At 40.6% G+C, this 22214-nt stretch overlaps 1 protein-coding gene across 1 annotated transcript in view; it reads right to left on the bottom strand.

Moving 5' to 3' along the window:
- The window catches only part of CNTNAP2 (contactin associated protein 2), a 1215771-nt gene that overhangs the window by 398678 nt on the left and 794879 nt on the right, over nucleotides 1-22214 (bottom strand). Inside the window, exon 11 of the mRNA XM_075728323.1 lies at nucleotides 11406-11512. Within this exon, the coding sequence (XP_075584438.1) occupies nucleotides 11406-11512 (107 nt within the window). The remainder of the gene's footprint in view (nucleotides 1-11405; nucleotides 11513-22214) is intronic.

The raw sequence follows: 22214 nt of genomic DNA, 5'->3' as shown, positions 1-22214 counted from the left end.
TAGGTATAGCAAGGTCAATTATGCTGCGCTGCAAGTTATAGGCAGGGGGGAATTACTCCCTGTTTGTTACCTTATTTTTAAAATAGAACAGAACAGTTTGGTTGGAAGGGACCTACAATGACCATCTAGTCCAACTGCCTGACCATTTCAGGGCTGACCACAGTTCAAGCATGTTGTTAAGGGCATTGTCCAAATGCCTCTTAAAGACTGACAGGGATAGGGCATCAACCACCTCTCCAGGAAGCCTCTTCCAGGGTTTGACCACCGTCTTGGTAAAGAAATGTTTCCTCATGTCAAGTCCACACCTCCCCTGACGGACACAGCTTTGAGCAATTCCCATGCATCCTGTCACTGGGTAGCAGGCAGAAGAGATCAGCACCTCCCTCTCCACCATACCCTCCTCAGGAATCTGTAGAGAGCAGTGAGGTCACCCCTCAGCCTCCTTCTCTCCAAACTAGACAAAACCAGTGTCTTAACTGCTCCTCATAGGACATGCCTTCCAGCCCCTTCCCCAGCTTTGTTGCACTCCTCTGGATGCATTCAAGCACCTTAACATCCTTTTGAAAACGTGTGGCCCAACTTTGTCTCTGCAAAGTTCCTGCAGACGGAAGCAAACCCTGTTCTTTCTTCTCAGGCATCACCACAAACGAATGAATGTGTTATCATATAAATGCCCTTTTTACATAGTCTGAACGTACAGATGACTTTACAGGGACGCCCAGCAGCTGTGCCCAGTGCACGGCCACCAAGGGCAGGGACGGACCCCTGGGCCTCCCGGGCACGGGGACTGCCTCGGGGCCAGCACCCCAAAGGCCTTCCTCCAAAGGATGCTGGGCGGAGGGGCGGTGGGCGGGGCTGCGCATGGGGGCCCCGTCACCCCCATGTCACAGTGCCACCACCCGGCAACGCAGCAGTCACAATGCCCCGGGGCAGGATAAAAGGCAGCGTCTCCCGTGCCCCGCTGCCAGAGATGGCCCGCGGACAGGCCTGAAGACATCCAAGAGCAAGTCCTCGAGGAGCCAGTGGAATTACATGGAGGGGCCTGCGGGAGGAAGACCGGAAGCTGGACGAGGCTGCTGGAGGTTCTCTGCTGCAAGGCCAGCTCCTGGCAGAACCACCTCCAAAGCTCATCTGAGGGACAGAAATCCTTTCCAGCTGGATAGCAGTGGCCAGAGCAAGGGAATGCCTTCTTGAGGAGCGCTGCAGAGCTCGCCACCCCCATCCCCTGCAGAGCCAGGGGCAGCAGACGTAAGAAATGGGAAGCACAGATGCTGTCAGGAGTCCCAGTGCTTTGGAGCACCCACCGGTGCCCTGCCAGGCGTGGGAAGGATTCCGGCCCCCAAGGACCATCAGGCCCTTGTCGGGGGCCTTTTGCCACTCTCGGAAGCCCCTGAGATGGCTCTAGGTGGAGGGAGAGTAGGGCCTGGGCATCTCCCGGGAGGCGTGACCAGCCTGTGGGACGAGGAGGCAGGTCTTGCTCGCATGCTCAGGGAATAGCCGATCGCCAGCACTGGGGTCAGGAAGGAATTTTCCCCCGGGGCAGATTGGCCCTGGTCCCCGGGGGTTTTTTGCCTTCCTCTGCAGCATTGAGCATGACCACTTGCCAGGGCTCCTCTCGTCCCTTTTGGCTAGGTTACTGCCTGCTGCTCATGCACCACGAAGATGGCCTCTCGTGCCCTGCAGCTGGGGGGAGGAAGGCTTTTTTCCCCCCACGGTGGGCTAGCAAGCGTCCCCGGGGGTTTTTGCCTGCCTCTGCAGCACTGAGCACGCACGGCCCCTTGCCAGGGCTCCTTTGGGCCATTTTGGCTAGGTGCCTGCTGCTCGTGCTCCACGAAGGTGGCCCTCGTGCCCCGCATCCGGGGGGAGGAAGCTTTCTAGACTCCCCGGGTGGGCCCCCAGGGTGGCCCCCCGGGTTGCCTCTTGTCCTCTGTAGCACTGAGCACAGCCCCTTGTCAGGACTCCTCTGGGCCCTTTTGGGCTCCGTTCCTGCCTGCTGCTCTTGCACCACCAAGGCACCACTCGTGCCCTGGCTCGCTCTGGCTCTCTTGCCCATTGCAAGTTTGGAGCGGGAGCAAGCTCTGCTCTTCCCTTGCCTCCATTTGCCCAGGGGTTGCTTCTTGCTCGTGCAAAGCAGCCTGGCCTTGCAAGGGCTCCAGGCTTGCTGCACCACCCGCAGCTGCCAATTTTCGGCTCTCCCTGCATGCAATACAAGCACAGAGCAGGCATGAGAGCGCTTTTCGTGCGTCACTGGCCAAGAAGCACAGCGATGGAGCAACTTTTGGAAGACAAGAAGCGTGATTATCATCAATGTGTGTCATACTTGTGAAAACACCCGACGGTTCCACACACCTCTTCCTCTTCTTCTACTGCTTTTGTTTGTGTTGGGTCCAAATGCTCATTCTTCAAGTTCTCACTCATCAGAAAACAAGCATAGCTTGGCCTGTATTCCTGCCGCTGCTTTCTGCGGCTCTGTGGCTTTCCTTTGCCAGACTGCAAGGGATCTTTTTTCAAGCTAAACTGAAGACCGCATCAGCCTGCTCCTGGCTACACATGCACATTGTGTTGATGCTTGTGAGCATCAGCTCTGAAACGGATTTACAAAAATAAAATCCTCTTCCCACTTGTAACCTTTGTGACTTGTGTCCTTGAGAGTGGTTTTGGAGCTGAAAAACCCCCGGTGTTTCAGGCAAACAACAGTCTTATCATTACTTGACTCACGGTGAGTGCAGGGAACAGAAGAGAGCAGAAGAGAAGAGTTGTGCTATGTCATGCCTAGAGCTCTGCCTGACAAGCCGTGACCTAGGCCCGAGGGCTGCCCCCAGGAGAGCAGCTCTCTGCAGTGCCGGTCCCAGGCCCAGCCAGCAGACAGGGGCAGAGACGGGCACACCTACAACGTGGCTCGGGCAGGGACTGAAGGCCCCGGGCTGAGCTGAGACACGTCCCCGGGGCCCTTGGCAGGAGGTGGTGGGGGTGGGGGTCCCAGGGGAGAGGCCGCTCCCAGCCATTGAGGCCTGTGAGCACCCCCAGGACGCTGGCAGAAGTAGGCTTGCACTGCTCCTATGGCCTCCCTCCTTTAGACATTGGTGGGTGGCCACTTGGGAGACAAGGGTATTGGGCCAGATGGACCTTCGCTCTGAGGGGGTACTGCTGCTCTCACGCTCTGGTGTTTTAGTACGTTTTTCCAAGGGAAATAGTTCAGGCATTTCTAAAATTGAGTACAAGAGAAACAAAAGATCCACGGGGAAATGAACAGGTATTGCTCACCTCAAAAAGATTTGCAACCATTTAGTTGAGAGGCACGTCCTGCTTCAGACTGAGGGCCTGACCTTTTGAGCCTCGTTACTGTCAGAGATGTGGGGTTTTGCCATCCCGTGGAAACCCAGCTAAACTGCACGAACACAGAAGATGTTCAAAAACCACACTTCACACTTGCTTTTTGCAAATGTGTTCAGATGGTCAAATGATCTCAAAATGATCCACAGCTCTCACCCCCATCAGAAGGTACATGCCTCCCTCCCACAATGTGACAGCAAATGCCTAGGATGGGACATGACTGCCCATTCAGTCCCTTCTGTTAGCGCAGTGTTGGCAAGAGATGTCATTAGAGATTTCCCTTAGCATGTACTGGTGGGGAAAGAAGGAAGTAGGAAGAAGAATAGAGTAGGATAGGATAGGATAGGATAGGATAGGATAGGATAGGATAGGATAGGATAGGATAGGATAGTTGAGTTGGAAGGGGACCTACAATGACCGTCTAGTCCATCTGCCTGACCATTTCAGGGCTGACCAAAAGTTCAAGCATGGCATTAAGGGCATTGGCCAAATGCCTCTTAAACGCTCTCCAGGAAGCCTCTTCCAGGGTTTGACCACCTTATCCGTGAAGAAATGTTTCCTCATGTGAAGTCTGAACCTCCCCTAATGGATGCAGCTGTGAGCCATTCTTGCGCATCCTGTCACTGGGTAGCAGGGAGAAGAGATTAGCACCTCCCTCTCCACTTCCCCTCCTCAGGAAGCTGTAGAGAGCAGAGAAGTCACCTTTAAGCATCCTTCTCTCCAACCTAGACAAACCGGAGTCCTTGGCCCCTCCTCATAGGACATGCCTTCCAGCCCCTTCCCCAGCTTTGTTGCACTCTGGATGCATTCAAGCACCTTAACATCCTTTTGAAATGGTGGGGCCCAGAACTGCACACAATACTCAAGGTGAGACTACACCAACGCTGAATACAGTGGGATGATTATCAGCTCTTTTGACCGTCTGGTTATGCTGTGTTTGATGCATACCAGGATGCGGTTTGCCCTCTTGGCTGCCAGGGCAGCCATCTGTTCAGGTAGTTCTTCATCCAGCATACTGTCTACCTGCTCATCTCACAGCTGGACAACTTGTCCAGAAAGCTGCTGTGAGGAACAGTATCAAAACCCTTACTAAAATCCAGAAAAACTACATCCACTGCGTTCCCATTATCCTCTAGGTGGGTGACGTTACTGTATAAGGATATCACTTAGACAGGACTTTCCCTTTGTGAACCCATGTTGACTGTGCCTGATGGTTGCGTTGTCCTTTAAATGCCTTTCAATAGCACGCAGCACGATACACACCACTTTCATCCTGTCAGAAGGTAGAAACTTTTGAGGGGTTTTTCCTGTGTTTTGTCAGTAAGGATAGTCCACATTCAAATTATCTAGTGATGATGATTATTCTGCTGCCGCCTGGAGGCACTCTGGCTGCCTGTACATTCTCTTGAGAATAATTAGCACATTTATGTGTCCATAGTTATACAACCTGATTCATGAGAACCTAAACAACCTTAGTATTAGTGGACAGTCTGGTTTATTTCACTCAGATTATGTTGAACAAGTAAGACAGCCTGCAACATTGTTTATTTTCAATCACAGCAGACACATTTTTTGTGAAAGTGGTTTTCTATTCTTTACTCACACTTTCACCCTCCCTCTGTTAAACTGTAACAAAGGAAAAAGCTTCCATACACATAGTCCATGACTTGTTAAGACAGCTCGTTTTCCTGAACAAATAATGCATTAATATGCTTGTGAAACTGCAAGGTCTTTGTCTTTTCTAAGAAATCTGTTTGAAATCACAAAGAATAACTGCATTGTTCTCAGAACTCCCCCAGTTTCCAGTAAGTGGAAAACCATACTTTGCTTGTTTGGAATGACTACACCTTCTGTACAATTTCTTTTCTTTTTTTCCTGAAGTAAAGTTCAGAGCATATTTTTGCCAAATTATATATTTGCTTTCTCACTATGGAATTATTTCTGAAATTGCTGACAGGAAAATATCATCACCATGCCATCCTTTCTTATCTAGACTCTAAATGTGGAAAGTCCAGTGATTCAGGTGTTTCCTCATTTATGGCAATGCAGGAAAATCAGTTAGTATAAACTAATTGAGGGAGGTCTTGCTGAAAATCACAGCCTATGAGATTAAATTTGGCTTTCTGATTACTGATTTTGGCACTAATCAGGAATCCAAATTATCACGGCTTCTACAATGTCTGTAACACAAATGTGTCCTACTCAAAGTTTTTTTCTAGATACTATGCAACTCATTATTAAAGCAATATTTCATTTTAGGGAGAAGGTCAATATTCCTGGAAAAAATATCAATGCCCTTTAGACTTCCAGTGACATTCAATGTATTAATCATTTCAAGAGAAGATTAGTGCTTTATTCCATTGAATCACATTGAAAATCACATTTTGAATCACATTCCAAAATTTAGGGTAACATTTATTCACAACAAACTATGTGGAGACAAAGCCAGAGAATTCAGAGGTCTGTTATATTGAAACTAAGAATCACTACATTGTTTCAAATACTTATTTTGAAAAAAACTTACAGCAAATTGCCAATCTAAAAATATAAAAATTGTGTATGTTCTTTCTCAATAGAGTTGCATTCTCTGTGTATTCCAATGCAATTAATGCCTCTAGTGACAACAGTGTGTAAGGTTGTATTTCTCCCATTGCTTTTACAGAACTAACAGGCAACAGATAGTGAACTGGATGTTACTCCCTCCTAAGGAATAACTGAAGATTTATAAGCAAACCCTTTCCTGACCAATAGTCTTTAAGGAATGGGGGCTGTACACCTGTAAAAGTAAGGACAGTGCTTGTTCGAAGGTGAAATTAAAGAAGAATAGAACTTGTCTCTCATATGAGCCAAAATGGATATAATTAAAATTAATCTTTTAAGTGCAAATTGGATTTTTTTGCTACTGGCAATCATTAGGAGAAGGCAAATATGATCAAACTAGGTTCTCCTGGCTTTTTCCTAAATCAAACAAAATTTGTGCAGGAGGTGGTAGGTAGATACATCATAGTCATGGTAACCTCTGTCAGTAAATCCCTTATTGTGTTTCTCTTACAAGCAGATTCTAGAGAAAGCATGCATTGATCTATATATCAAAAATCTGAGACAGAGAGGCTTGAATGATCATTATTTATCCTGATACATGATTTGTAAGTTTATACCACTCTTGTTTTAAAGAAGCTGTAAACAGCAGGAAGCACATTAGAGCGTAAAACTAGATGTATAACTTGTGCAAAGTGCAGCAGAATGGTGTTACCTGAAGATCATGATGGAGATGAGAAGTAAAAAGGAAAATGAGCTCCTGTTCTCAAAGGCTCCAGGAACCATTTACCAATAGACTCTGGAAAAATTATCAGTCTAAGAGCTCTGCACAGCATGTCAGCCTTTGGTAGGCTGACACAATAAAGCTAGTAAAGATGACACTGTTAATTACAACCCTATTAATTAGTTTTAAAATAATTGTGTAACTCTTTCATCACTGTAAATCATAATTTTTAAGTAAAAATATTAATTTATCTTTTAGTCTTGTCTCATGATAAAATCCATACTCTAGTCTGATATTTGCCAGGCCACAGCATTCCCTTGGGCACTGAGTATCTGTTCACGAAAAGAAATCTGGCAGATTTCTAGGGTATTTACCATAGAAATATTTACCTATGAGAGATACAACTTTCCAGTATTTTTGCTTAATTCACCATTGAGCTCCAGGGACCCAGCTGTAGCTGGATGAAACAAATTATTGTGAAGTAGAGACATCTTCTTCTGTGAATGGCAGCTTAAGCCTCTAACAAATAACAAGATAGTGGACACACATCTTGGAGATTTTGGTGTGTCTTTGAAAGATGAAGAGCCTTCCTGTAACAATGTCCTATTCTGAAAAGCAAATTATTTCATGACCTTAAAATGGCAAATGTGAGTAATCGATTTACAATTAGAGAGATAATAAGAAATAAAATTGTTAGTTCAGACTTATATATTTGAAATTTTTCCTTCTGTAGCTGTTTATTTTCAGTTTATAGTTTCTACTGTGTCTCAGCCCCAGAATACATATTTCTCCATCTCTCTAGACTAACTGTTGGTTTCACTATCATACTATAAATACATTATAACCAGACCTGTGTGAAACAAAGCCATTTTGATTCACAAGGATTTCATGCAAACATTTTTCTCTGTTTCACTTCAAGGAGTTCATCCCGTGTGTTTGTCTTTGAATTTCAACTTCTAAGGAACCTAAAACCACGATCTGAAATTCAGTCAAGGATACAAAGCCTTGCCTTGTTTCAGGTCAAAAGCTCAGGAAAGTGTTGAATTCCCTGACCAAAGCAATATCAATTCACTGAAAAAAACCTTTCAGTAACACAGAATTATCTTGTTCCTTTAAGTTCAGCAAAACTCAAACTCATTAAAACCATCGGCTATGGAGTTACAATCCCCACTAACGTAGTCTTGACTCCAATCCCTTTGAGAAACGCCCTGTTATACCCACTGCACAAACATAGATTGAGAAAAGAAATACCTATTTTACTGTAGAGCATAATACCATTTGTTTTGTAAAATAATCTTGCACTTAAGTAAAATGGTACTGAACAAGTGCTATCCGCGCTTAAACATTTACTTTCCTGCTCCGCAGAATCATGGCATCTGCTAAATTTTACAGCCTTTCATACAGCCCGCAATGCTGTTTAAAATTGCTTTAATCTAATTTTATACCACACACCAGTTATCATTCCAACTTCCCTTCTCTCCCAGCATGTCTTTTGTGTTGCCACTGCCACAAACATCAGAACTTGAAAGCAAAAGGCAGCACATCGAGCATGTCTGAGTACACACGTACACTCCACAAGTAAGCAAGGACAGATAGGATCAGTATCATCGTAGCAGAGCTGAGGCCCCGCACCTCAGGACAGGGTAACTACAACCTTCGGCAAGCTTCAACAAATCTCCTCATTATTTGCAGCTATACTAATACTGTGAACACGGCTGGAACATGCTCCTGTAAATACTGATAGCTATTGCCTGCTCAATAAAGGTGAAGTTAAGGCTGTCTCAGTCTATACCTTGATGCTATAATTTTTGGTTTTCACTCATTTTTGTGCCATTAAATTCTATACTCTAGAAAGGCATAAGACTTCAAATACTCTGACAGGATATCTATCTAGTGAGTAACTTCCTGCTCACCCTCGCTTTGTAAGAAAGAAGACTTCTAAAAGCATAGCAACACACACGGTAAAAACTAAAATTATGTTCTTTAAACACAAAAATGAAATAAAACAACAGCTTAGCCATCCAAGTTAGAAACTTTGCCTGAATTAAGAAGTAAAGTTTCTTGAACAATGTGTCTCCAAATGACCTGGACAGCTGTAATCCCATACACTTTATCCATTCCATAGCTAAAGACAGGACAATACACTCCAAATCCCCCTTTGCAGTCCAGCAGTGCCTTTTACTTGCCTTACTGCACTGTTTTATCCATAAAAGGCAGGTGAAAATCCTGTTAAGAGAAATGTTCACAGCTCCTTGGATTATTATTTCTTTCCTTTGTAATAAATGTGATTTCAGAAGTGATGCCATTCATTTGTCCTTGCTACTACTCTTTGGGACTCAAGAAGAAAGCTAAACTATGTTAGGTTATGTCTTAAAAGCTCATCTGCACAGCCACGAAGGAGCACTGACAGACAGCGGTGGGAGGGGGAGCCCAAATAATACCCTGCTGGGCCATCCAGTGTGCAGGCATCAGCAACTACGGAGTCTGGGATCCAGGGCCAGCCACTGGGCTGACCGAGTGGCTGAGCTGAGCTGCTGGAGGGATGCACTGTGTATGGATATGGATGTCCACGATCCTCCCTAGTGGACGTGCATCCTGCTCAGCCAGAGAGGGGAGCAGGATGAGGACGCTGGTGCTGCGTTCATGTGCGTGCTCTGCCTATGATCTCTATGGCCAGCCATGTATATGTGGTGTACATGTGATCTGTGGGCACATGGCTACCAGGAATACATTTATGGCCTCACTATTGGTTGGACCTGGGGGAATGCAGCTGCAGCAGTCTCACCTCTGATGGGCTGTTGGATCCAGCATGATACATTTTCCTCTGACAGATAATACTTATTTTCAGAGGCTCACTAGATAAAATATACTTACTTAACTGAGCTTCCATCCCTGCACTTCTGCAGTTAAAGATCTTAACAGGCTATCACATTGTCGTGGTTTAGCCCCAGCCAGCAACTAAGCACCACGCAGCCGCTCGCTCACTCCCCCTACCCCGATGGGATGGGGGAGAGAATCGGAGGAGTAAGAGTGAGAAACACTCCTGGGTTGAGATAAGAACAGTTTAATAATTGAAATAAAGTAAAATAGTAATGCTAATAGTAACAGTATAATAATGATAATAATAATAATGATACACGAAGCAAGTGATGCACAATGCAATTGCTCACCACCCACCGACCGATACCCAGACAGTTCCCGAGCAGCGATCGCTGCTCCCTGGCCAACCCCCCCCACTTTATATACTGAGCATGACGTCATATGGTATGGAATAGCCCTTTGGTCAGTTTGGATCCACTATTCTGGCTGTGCCCCCTCCCAGTTTCTTGTGTACCTGGCAGAGCATGGGAAGCTGAAAAAGTACTTGACTAGCATAAGCAGTACTTAGCAACAACTAAAACATCAGTGTGTTATCAACATTCTTCTCCTACTAAATCCAAAACACAGCACTATGCCTGCTGCTACGAAGAAAATTAACTCTATCCCAGCCGAAACCAGGACACACATGCACAGGAATCATATTTTCCAAGTGGCTGTAATAGATCAGCCAAAGCTCTAAAAATACTATACTTTCAGAGAAACATATGAATTTTTTCCTTTGTTTCACTGAAATATTATATCACTGTAAATTCCATGTTTTCTTTCTCAAGATTAGATGCAACCACACCATCACTATGCACATTCACTCTGGGTGGAAAAAGGGCTGCCCAGAAAATTTCTCCTCCAAGCACTGATACATCAAATATCTCTCTCTAATAAACATTAATTTGCCATTTAACTCTGTCAGTTTTACCAGTTCTGTAGCCAGACCATGGAGAGCTTTGCCATTCAATGCATATATATGTATTAATAGTTATTATATAAAATACATTCCCTCTGACATTAATAAAAGGTTTAAAAATAGAATAGGTTTTTGTTGAAATTCAGACAACTGTGGATTGTCAAAATTTTCTCATTGGTTTGGGTCTTTTTGGTTAAAAATGAAAGAATTCTGCAATTATCTTTGTAAAATTTTACACAGCTGTAGTTAAAGTAAATAGTAGAGTAATATGAATTTATATCTATATAAATCCTGGTTTCCATTTTAACTTTTCACCTGTTCAGAAGCATTTTTACTCTCTCCTCAATATTAAGATGTTGTTTGCTAAAGCAAAAAGGGAGAAAAGTAAGGACTGGATATGTTTTCTGCATCTTCTAGATATTTTAGGATACACTTTGCAGATGAAAACCCCACTTGTAGCATACAATAGAAGGAACAGAAGACACATGCTGATGACTCTGCAGACATTGTTCAGAACCTATAAAAAGAGCAACTGTACCTTTTTCTCTTCTTTCTGTAATAGTGTAGGGCATGTGGAGCTCATAGGAACTATTCTTATTTGAGAAACTCATAACAACAGAGTAAATAATTTGATTTTAGAATGGCCAATAATCAGTATATAAACACACTTCAGTATTAGCAACCTGAACAAGCATCTAACAGCGGTCAGCAGCTCTCCCCAACAGCTTACGGTGGATTTGCTGTGTCCATCTGAAACTCTAGTGTGCAATTGCTGAGAATGTTTGCTCAGTACACCCAACTAAGACAGCTGTACTGCTTTGGTGCCTTGCATGGTGCAGCATAAGGCAGTGCTATATAAATACATCCCTATGTATATAAGGTGGAGTATTATTAAGCCAACACCTCCTTTCAAAAAAGGTTTTAGGATCTTTAACAACCAGAGAGGAAGATGTTGACTTTTTATCTCAACCAAAAGATATCAGTGTCTTCCCTAATCCATTGCAATTTCGAAACTGCAGGATGGCTTACAGTTATGACAAGTGGCGCCACTGTATCCAGTTCCATCACAAGTGCACTTGAAGCTGTCCCACGTCTGGGTGCATTTGCCACCGTGTTCACAGTGATTGGGCACACACCTGTCAGGACGAGATGCAAAGACAGAAAGAAAAACCTAAATGAGAATCAAGATTTACACACAGCTAAATTGTGAGCTGTCCAAGCAGTGTATCATGTCCCTGCCTGGTAATTAATCCTTGTTATTTTAGGCAGATTAACAGAATTTATATCGGAACACACAACTGCACACAAGATGATTCATCGAGGCTCTGTTGTAGTCCTTTTACAAACAGCTAAAAAGCGCAATAAAGGTGGAATACATTCACCCATCATAAATTAGTGTTTTAAGCTAAATATGACTGGTACTTAGCTGTCAAAACAAAAAGAACATCACAAGTCACACCTCCTCCTGCTGTGCAGGTGGTGTCATGCCTCAAGGACTCCAGTCCCACAAGTGACAAAGTTAAAGAACGAACGCCAGTGAGTTGCTATTTATCTTTCTGTTGACAGCAATGGGATAAAGTGGAGGCAGATTGCCTGCTGGCTAGGATGGAAATTACTAATGTTGCATTATTAAAACAAACAATAGGCTTCAGTATAAAAGCTGTAAAAGTTTTTTCTTCACAGGGATCTGTGGCAAGTGTTGTTGACCTTTCTCCCACCCACTTGCTTTTCTTTTCCAGCTACACTGTTGCTGGAGAGTGGAAGGAATGCAAAAAAAACCAACTGGAACAGCAAAAACCAAGTTATAGCAGAAGATATATTTATTGTTCGAAACATTAGCTAAATGTGATTTCAAAGATTTGAGTTTGGCCAGTTTCTTTTCTATCAAAGATAGTTAAAAATGGGAATTACCATGTACTTTCACCTTTGAAACTATTTGATTTCTTTTCTTTGAGAGGGCTTTGAAATATCATTTCAAAGAATATTTTTTTTTTCTTATTAAATTTGTTACAGTCAGACTCAGTACAGGCTCTGCATTTTTGATCAAGAACTAAAGGAGCTTTTCTTTCATGTTGAGTTGACCAAATCTAATTTATGAACTACACTTTTTTATTATGACATTAAAAATAAAAATTAGGAGACCCCCTATTAGACAAACAAATTAAAATATTTTCATAAATGCATTACAAATTGAGTATGCTTATCTCTAAGGTAAATTCATATTCATATTCATCATATTCCTGCACAGTTAACAATACTCTATTAAATAACACCCAAGGACAGCTTTTCTTTCCTATGTAGCAATTTATTGAAACTAAAAGTATCTGGGTGAACCCCCTATAAGCTTACAGTCTCACATCTCCTCAAGTTCCAGTTAACAGCATTGGCATATATGAATCGACTACCAAGAATAACCTACATCATGATATGCATTAGAGACTTGAACATTGTGTAATCACATTTATAAAAGACTTTTGGTTTTATGCATGCCACCACAAGTATCTCAGAATATACACAATATAGATGTCTTACATCCTATATCAGCCTGTAGTATTCAAGGCTACCCATTCTTTCTTTTTCAAAAAGATCAGAAAATACTGGCTTGGTTAAAAACAGTGCTTAAAGAAATGCTCTTCTAAAGCAAGAAACAAAGCATTTAATTTTTTTTTTCCACAGTAAAATACAGTGAAACTACCTGAAGCAATTATCACAGTTCAATAAATTGTGTTTTCAACATGGTTTAAGCAAATTCATTTAGTTTTGTAAGTGTGGCAGGCTAAATGCACAGATAGAGCTGATTACTGCTATTCAGCTAATAGGTGATGACTTTCTGTTGTGTTCTTAACACCACAGAAGAAAAATGAGAGCATATAATAGCACATTTCTAAACATCCAAACAATTTACAATTTATATAAATCCACAGCTGGTGGATACAAGAGCAGGGAAAGCAGAGAGCAGTGACATTTCAAAAATAATCTCTTAAAAGTAACTTTTATTCAAGGATATAAACATCTACTGAAGTTCCTAAATCTGAATACGGTTTTGGATTTTTTCCAGCCTTTCAACGTAACTGCTTTTGATGTATTTTCTTCTTCATTTACATTTGAACATGCATTACTTTAAACCTATTTTTCCAATGACCAAACTAAACATTTTCTACATGAATTTCACCAGATATTTATATGAAGTCTCACATGTAATGATAGCAACTAGTTTCACATTTTAGTGCAGTATAACTTACTTTTATTGTAGCATAACTAGTAAAGATACTGCATTATTGACTATATAACTAAGGTAAACAACTTAATCTAGGGAAATATGAAAACCAGATATTTATCTGTATCATTTAATGGAGCATATGAAGTCATAAAAACAGAGGTATTCAGCAAACTCCTTGATGGTAATTTTATACTTCTAGTACAATGGCTGGACTAGCCTAGTCTGCATCTGCAAAATTTCTTTTTTACTCATCTGCTTTTCCCTGTTGTAAATATGTTGTAGTTACAAATAAGGAGTAACTAATACCTTAATGCTAAGTGGAGTTTAAATCAGACTATAGGATCATTTCCTTAAGTCCACCTTCCACCCTCAATATCCTTTCAGTTTATTTTATCAGATAGAATTGTAAGATTTATTTTCTATTCAATCTGTTAGCAAACTTCTATAACATAATCTGCTGCTCATCTGTCCACTTTTTGGACAAACCTTACGCATTATAATAGAGTTTACAGGAAATTTTAGGTAACCAGAATGTAAAAATTAAAAAAAAAAAAAAACATTTTGAATTCAGTAGAGGTATCAAGAGGAATACAATTTCAAACTGTAAACTCCATTATCTTTCAAATACTTTTCTTGCCATAGAGTGATGGTAAGGTATGAATACTGGTAAGATAGAAGGTACCTTGCCTATGTATTTCAGTAAACATCTTACTAAGAAATTTGTACTTTTAAAATTATTTAAGCATATATAATCATATAGCTTAGCACTTTATGATTATCGTTTAGTATATACACAAAATGTATACACTCAAATACATGCTCTATTTGCAGTACATTTATATTAAAAGACTATGTTTCTAGGCAATTCCATTCTTCAGCTTCCTTTTAGTAATAAGGCTGCATTATATAAAGAAAAAATTAACTTCAAAACCACACTTCTGTCCTGAACCAGGCTCTGAAGTTAGAAGCTGCCACGAAACGCAGAATTGGAAGTAAGTTCCTAGTCACCAAGTTGTATTTCTTCCCATTGTGGACACCTACATTTTAAGTACTGCTGCTTACAAAATCTTGCTGACTCCATTTTTAGAACTTTCTTGCTCTATGGCTCCTTCTGAAAGGCAGGTCTAGAACTTCATCCCTTCAAGTGTGATACACTTTCTTTTAATTTCCACCCCAAAATTTATCCATAAGAGAGTTATCAGATGCTGTTTTGTTTGGTATTTTATTTAGTAGCATTGACATATATTAAAGAACTTTTGTTCTTCTTTGGGGTTTACATCTGATGATTTTGTACAGAGCAATCGTAACTTCTCTCAGTCTGTATTTTTATGAAAACAAGTCTCCTGTTGGAAAATAGGTTTTCTATTGTTCTTCCTTGTAGCTCCATTCCCACTTGCACTTGCGGTCTAATGAGTATTCTGGAGGAGGTCTTACCAATGTTTTGTGATTCAGAGTTGATCAACATTTTTGTATTTCTCTACTGAGGTTATTTTGCTTGATATATAGCATCTTCCTGACTACCTCAGAATAGAGGCTCAAAGTCATCCTGAGATTGCTCAATACATTAAATACCTTCAGTACTTTCCCATCCTTCTTCTATTCAATCACTTCCAGCCAACGAGCTCCATCTTTATACTGAAATACTTGTTATGTTGTTAACAGCACTACTCTGTACTATTAACTTCCATGGTGTCATCCCAATCTGCTTATTTTTCTAGGCTGAATCTGTACCATCATTTCGTCATGATATTCCTAATTTTGAACCAAGGTGGAAGCATTAAACGGGATCAGCTCTGGCACTGATCTCTGAGCAACTCTAATCTCTCAGCCAGCTGTTAACCCATCAGTGTAAATTGTGAGGCAATTCCATTTGCCATTTCAGAACTCACTTGGCAATTCATCTCTCCAACCCCATCTTCCCTGGTTTAGCTAATAATTTCCATCATTACAGTATATCAAATGTTTTGTTGACATCTGACAAACTAGATCTATTGCATTTCTCCTGTCTGAGAAAAAACTACTGTGCTTTACCAGAGAAGATCAGGTTAATCCTGAACAATCGACTGTTGATAAACATCTGCTGCATTTTACTCTACCTTCCATTTACTTCCAGGCATTTAATTACTCTTGTCTTCATTTCTTCAAAGGCTTAGTAAGACTACTAAAGTCAGATTAATAGGTGTCTAGTGATCTGGATCTCTCCCTTTCCAGATGCTAAATTACATGAGGTTAACTCTGTCACCTAATAATACAAAACCATGCCGTTTGTTAGTTTGTTTGGTTTTGTTTAGGGGTGCAATATGACATGTTAGTATTATGAAACAGGGCTGTCTTCCTAATTATTATTTAATTAGTTTTGGTGTATTCTTGGTGCCTGCTTCCTCTGTCATCATCCTAAGTATTTGCTATTCCTTCATTTCTTTGTTATTTGCTGATTCATTAGCAATATTTAATCTGAGCAATATTCCTCAGTAATAACTGGTATAGATATTGTTGCCTTGCTTTCAGGTGTGGTAGGAGTCAACTCACAGACTTTCACCTCCTTTTATCTTAAATATTGTAACTGTATCCTCTAGAATATCTCTTTTTTTCCAGTCCTCCACAACACAGACCAAAGAAATAGACCAAATCCATTCCTAAACAAAACCTGTGCCATTCCATTCCTTTCCTGCTGATGTTCAACACTGCCCTCCTTATTAAAAGTATACATGGTATTTCTCCAAACGACCACTTGGAAAACTGGCCTCTTTTACACTCTACCCATAGTTATTTCTGGTTAAAGTTATTTGTAACAAATCTGTTTTAATCAACTGTCTATAGTTTAAAACTACAGATTGCAACTCTGATCTTCCAGCAGGCTGAGGAAAAACTTATGTTACACTTTTTTCCTCACTGTCTGCCCAGATATACTTTGCACAAGGAGTACAATTGGTCTATCCTTGCACTGAAGGTTTAACATTTCCTCAGAGATGCTATATACAAGCATCTAGCAAATCACTAGGCTTCTCCCTACCCCTAGGCTGTCCAAGAGAGAAAATTCGGAACAGATGCTCACACAGTCTGCAGCAAACGCTGTTTTTCCCAAATGTATCTTTGGAGCAACCAAGAACTGCACTGTGGTTCAGACATATTACTTTATTGCCAATCAGGCTACTTCTACCTGCCATCTTTACTAAGGGTCCTTCCCCCATCACAAGAGTAAATATACAGATGTCAGATCACAGGGAATGGTCTGTGAGTCCCAAGGAAATACGGCAACCAGGAGCAGAATGAGATCTCTGGCCTAAGTCCCTCCACCTCTGCCAGAAACATATAGGGAACTGCCTGTGCCAAATGAACTTGGACTGATATGAGGGTGTTTCTTCTGCATGAAGACATGAAACTGGGAGAGGCTGCTCTTTTGAGGACTGTAGATTATAAATAGAAAATATTTTGAGAAACTAGATTGAAATACATTTAATACAACCAGAGCATGTGAGAAGTCCAACACTGAGGTAGGAATGACTGGGGCATAGGTGAATAGTCTTTCCAGACAACAATTCCACAAAAAGGGATCTGGGGAATTCCACATACAGTACAGCGATCCTAAGTCAACCCATCATACTACTGCCAACAAGAAAAACAAAAAAGACAAAAAAGGGATCTCATAATGTGGCTATAAGCAGGAGAGTGATATGAAAGACCTATGACGAAATCCTCATGCTGTGTTCAGCAGAAGTGAGCAATGGCTGATTTTCAACTGTACAAAAAGTTGTTGGAAACAGGAAGGTTACAAACTATTATAAATGTCCACAGGGAACGGGCAACAAAGCAATGAGGTTCATTACTGGTAAAAGGTATTTTAAGAGCAACTCAAAATAACATACACCAGGAATGACTTAAATATGTTTGGTCCTGCTTGAAGGCAGGAGAATGGCCTCAGAGACCTCTCCAGACTCCCTTCTAATCCAGATATTTTCATATCCCATAAGAAACAGAAAACATTTCTTTCAATCTCTTAATTTCTCATTATGTGACTATAGTTTCTTAGTGTTGTGACTGTGCTATTTAACTTCTCTAAGTCAACAGGTTTTGGTCACTACATCAGTCTTTTTAGAGGACTATATCCCCCAGGGCAGGGATATTTAATACATTAACTAGCTTCCCCAGGCAAATTGTGCCCAAGATGTATAGTTGACTCCAACTCTTAGGTTTAGAGTTCATTTGAGCAGGAAGATAAAAAGTTATTTTGTGCAGGAAGCCAGATGGCCAAATGGCCACACACAGACTGTTAAATAAAGTCTCTAAGGACTGAAGAACCATCACAAATCTCACTATTCTCTGCTGTATATCACAGACTTTTCCCTTCCCTTCCTTTCCTTTCCCTTCCTTTCCCTTCTTCCCCTTCACACTTCCCATCTCTAGCATAAGTGCAAAATACAGCTGGTGTGTAGATATAACCTAAATATAAACTAACTCTCTGTATACATAAATTAGAAACAACCAAGCCAAGTAACACCACCAAAACCAAACATTCACCTGTGCAATTACTCCTCCACCTGAGAGGTCAAAAGGAAGGAATGAGCTACACACAAGAGGTATTTGACACGTATTGCCCACTACTGTACTGAAAAGAACTCAAATGCTACAGTGATAATGACAGCATGAGAATTTCTGTAGAGCAGGACAAAATGTTAAAGGCTTTTTGCAATGGAAAATAACCTGGGTTGAATTATTCTTAACATGAAATTCAATCTTTTCCTTCTCATCATCAAATCCATATCTAATCTTGCTCCTGCTCACACCTCACCTCTCATTTCTCTCCCAAATTGTTTCTGTTCTGCTTTTTTGTCCATTTCTCTGCCTCAGAACCATCATCAGTTTTTTTTGAATAGTCTTACAGTATTTTTCCATTAGTTGCCCTTTTTATTGCCTTCAAACATCTCTTTAAAATCCATACCCTTTACCACCATTTCTTGCAAAGATCCTTCAAAATATATACTGCTATCCTTGTTGAGTACAATGTTCTGCCACTATCTACCTTCATTCACACTCACACAAACACTATTAAAACATGTTTAAAATTCAACCTTTTTTTAATGTGCAGTGTTACTTGAGTGTTCAAGAAGACCATGGCAGATTAGGTCTATAAAACATACAAGGAAAATAATTTGTAAGACTTACTGTAAACTAGTAACAAAATGACAAAAATATGCATCTGTTTGCAGTGATATTGCTCTTTAATGAGTGACAGAATGCATTCCACTCGTCATGGTAGAAGTAGTACTGAACAATAAGATAACCCAATTAAAGACACATTGCTATTGCAGAGTCATACTGTACCATCATCAGACTAAAATCACCCATTCCACAGAGAGTCCCTCATTTTCACAGTGTCCTAAATAAAAGTAAAAACAGCTGATCTGACCTTTAAGATTCTTTCTTATTTATTACAATGTAGCAAGTGTTTAAAGTGACTTTGAGGTTTTCAGCAACAGGATTTGGATCTCATATGCAAGCCAACACAAAGGGCAGATGGGAGGGACTGTAAAATTAATTCAGATTCACAATAATTCCAAAACTAGTTTCATTTGCTTCTGACTTCTAACCTAATTGTGCACAGATGCATATGATTAACAATGGCAGAACTAAACAATCCTTCCTGAACCAAGAAGGAGCTAGCCTTTCTTTATCACTTATTGTAATACAAGGCCTTCATGTTTCTTTGGTGGATGTTATCAAACTTGTTCTGTCATGAGATCAGAACAAAATGTTTGGCACTTTTAAAGACTGTGATTTACAAAGAGCAAATCAATATTAAAATATGCAGTGACATTTGGTTAAGCAAAGTTCCTTTAGGGCATATTCCTAGAAAAGGCTGCCAAACAGTTTTTCAGTGTTATCTTCAGACCAACAAGGTGCTATTCTAAGCTGTTTGCGTTACAGCAATTAATGAAGGACCAAGGTATAAAGAAAAATACCACAGTTAACTCATTTGGATTAAGCGATCCTCTTGGATTTATACAGTTTTTATTTTGCATACAACAATGTAGAGACTAATTATTCCTTTCTTTTCTACTGCTTTTAATTTTCAGAGCACTTCACAAATTAGGTCCTTAAAATGAAATCATGCTTGTTCCACTTCAGCAATAGCAGGAGCTGGATAACCCATTTTCCTGCATTCGTTACAGAAAACCTCCTGCACCTGCTATGCATAACCGAGGATCTACGGTGGCCAATGGCTGAACATCTACTTCTGTCCAACCCAAACTGTTGCCACTTTTGCTGAAGCAAGGCAGGGGAGGGTGAATCTACTGCAGTTGTTAACAAGAGGGAATTTCCCAGCCCTGGTATCTCTTCTGTCAGTTCCTAGCAATTGCTTCACGTTAACAGGAGACCAGCTCTGTGTGGAGCTGTGACAGGAGGAAATGGTGTACTGGGCAGCACTTGTTTAGCTATTCTCCGTCTCCTCTGGGGCGGCGAGGAACAAGATAACCTGGGTGAAAATGGCCCATGGGCTACATCCAGTCCCCAAGCTGCAAACTGGACTATGCTGTGATAATCCTACAGAGGCAGAGGATAAAACTACAAATCCATAAATAAACAAATCAGGCTGGATTAAAAAGACAATTGCTGTTGCACAATGTTTTAGTCGGCAAACTCAGGGACAGGTCTTCAGCTGGTGTAAATAAGAACATCTGCATCTACCTTAAATACATAAGTCTGTTAAATGGGACAAAACAAAAGAAAGAATAAACTGTTATGAAAGGCCAGCTACTAAATATGCTCTATCTCCACTAGGTTTTTATTTAACTTTTTTCATCACCCTGTGAAGAGCTTTGCCTAGTTAGTAACCAGGTTAAGGATTTCTAGAGCAGAGGAGAGCTACTCTGCATAACATTAAACATTTTGGATGGGTGTATTGGAGTTTATTATTTAGACAACCATGTAGAAGAAGTGGCAGTTAGTCACTAACCTAACTGTGCCAATGTGGCACAACTCAGCCCTCTTGGGGGTATGAGAAGATGTGCTAAGCACTGAGAATCCCCAGAAGAATCTCATGCTTTTTACTCACTAGGTTTCTGAAGAAATCTTTAAACCTTTTCAAGTATTGCCCTATTCAAAATCTGACTGAATTAATTCTGTATTCATGTAATCACCTCTCTTTTGCTATTTGTAATAGGTAAAGAAGAACATACTGGCTGGGCTTGAGAATAAACCGTAAAATTGATTCTTTGGTGTCCTGTTAATTATTTATTACTTCTGCATTTTACAGCTTGAATCAAATACAGCTCCTGAGATTTTATGACATCAACTTCACTTTATAATCCATGTTAGACACTTGGCAAAGTTTCTCTTGTTCTTTAGAAGATTATAATTATCAGAGCACATAGACCAGTGAGCAGCCTAAATAATACAGAACAGTGACTACTATATTCCCCTCTAATAAACACAAGTGATCATGCATTGACTCACCAGGCAAATACAGAATTTTAGAGAGCTTTGTTTTAAATGAGTTATTCCTAAATTTATCTTCTGGGGAATAAAGAAACTGATAATTAGAAATCTTTATGTTTCTTCCCGTAATGTAGAGAATTACCCAGTAATAAAGATGATTATAGAACTGATGGATGATTTTGTATTAAAAGCCCCTTGCTGTGTCAATCAAAACTGGGCATGGGCTGTCATAGTCCTTGGCTATGACACTCCTCCACTCTTTGGTGCACACTATAATAGATCTTATCTTTTGCATTACTTGTTTTGGTCCCTAGTGTCTTAATCAGGGACAACAGCTATCTCATTTTGATCTTCAAATAGCTGATAAAAATCCTGATGCATCATATGCAAAAAGCACAACCTATTAAATATGTCTTGCTTTGCAAATTTATAGCACCTACAAATCACCTTGGTGGTCATGGAGATATAAGATGCCATAAACTCCTGTTGACAGAAGTATGGTCTTGGCTCAGCATCCTATTTTACTAGTCTGGCTATGACATAATGAGATGGAGCTGTATTTCATAACTGGTAGGTTTTGAGCTGAACATATTGAAAGTCAATGTCCCAACTGTTATTATGGCACTGTGGTTTAAAGGAAACTTGAGGTAAAACATGATTTAGCACTACTAAAGTGATGCTGATCTTGTAAAGTGCAGATTGCCTAAATGATTTTTTAAAAAATACTACAAAATGGTGGTACTCCTAAAAAATTCACAACAGCAAGTGGTCTTTTACTTGCCTGGCATGAATGACTTGTGATTCACCTAAACCACCATCTTTTTGTATTTTACTTTTTACCATCATTATTGTCAGGAATCTGGCCACTTTCTTCACTGTTATAGACACAATCTGGAAGCTTCCCTAGAAGATCAATTATCTTACAAGCACTGATTTGGAGGTAAAGCTGGTATAAGTCCTGATATCTTGACAGAAATTGGGGATCTTGCATTAATGTTTAGATTATAAATTGTTAATTCCAATGAATGGCTCCAGTAACCATATGACCAGAAGAGTCTGCTCTGTAAGCATTGTAGAAAACATTTTCTGCCTTACAGTGAAGGTCTTCCCCTTCAAAACAAAAACACAGTCTTGGCAGTAAAGCAAAACACATGGTCTATGTAATGAAGCAAATGTGAAAT

The sequence above is a fragment of the Pelecanus crispus genome, chromosome 2 (assembly GCF_030463565.1).
Source record: "Pelecanus crispus isolate bPelCri1 chromosome 2, bPelCri1.pri, whole genome shotgun sequence".
NCBI lineage: Eukaryota > Metazoa > Chordata > Aves > Pelecaniformes > Pelecanidae > Pelecanus > Pelecanus crispus.
The sequence above is the reverse complement of the archived record's forward strand: the minus strand, read 5'-3'. Positions and strand labels throughout refer to the sequence as shown.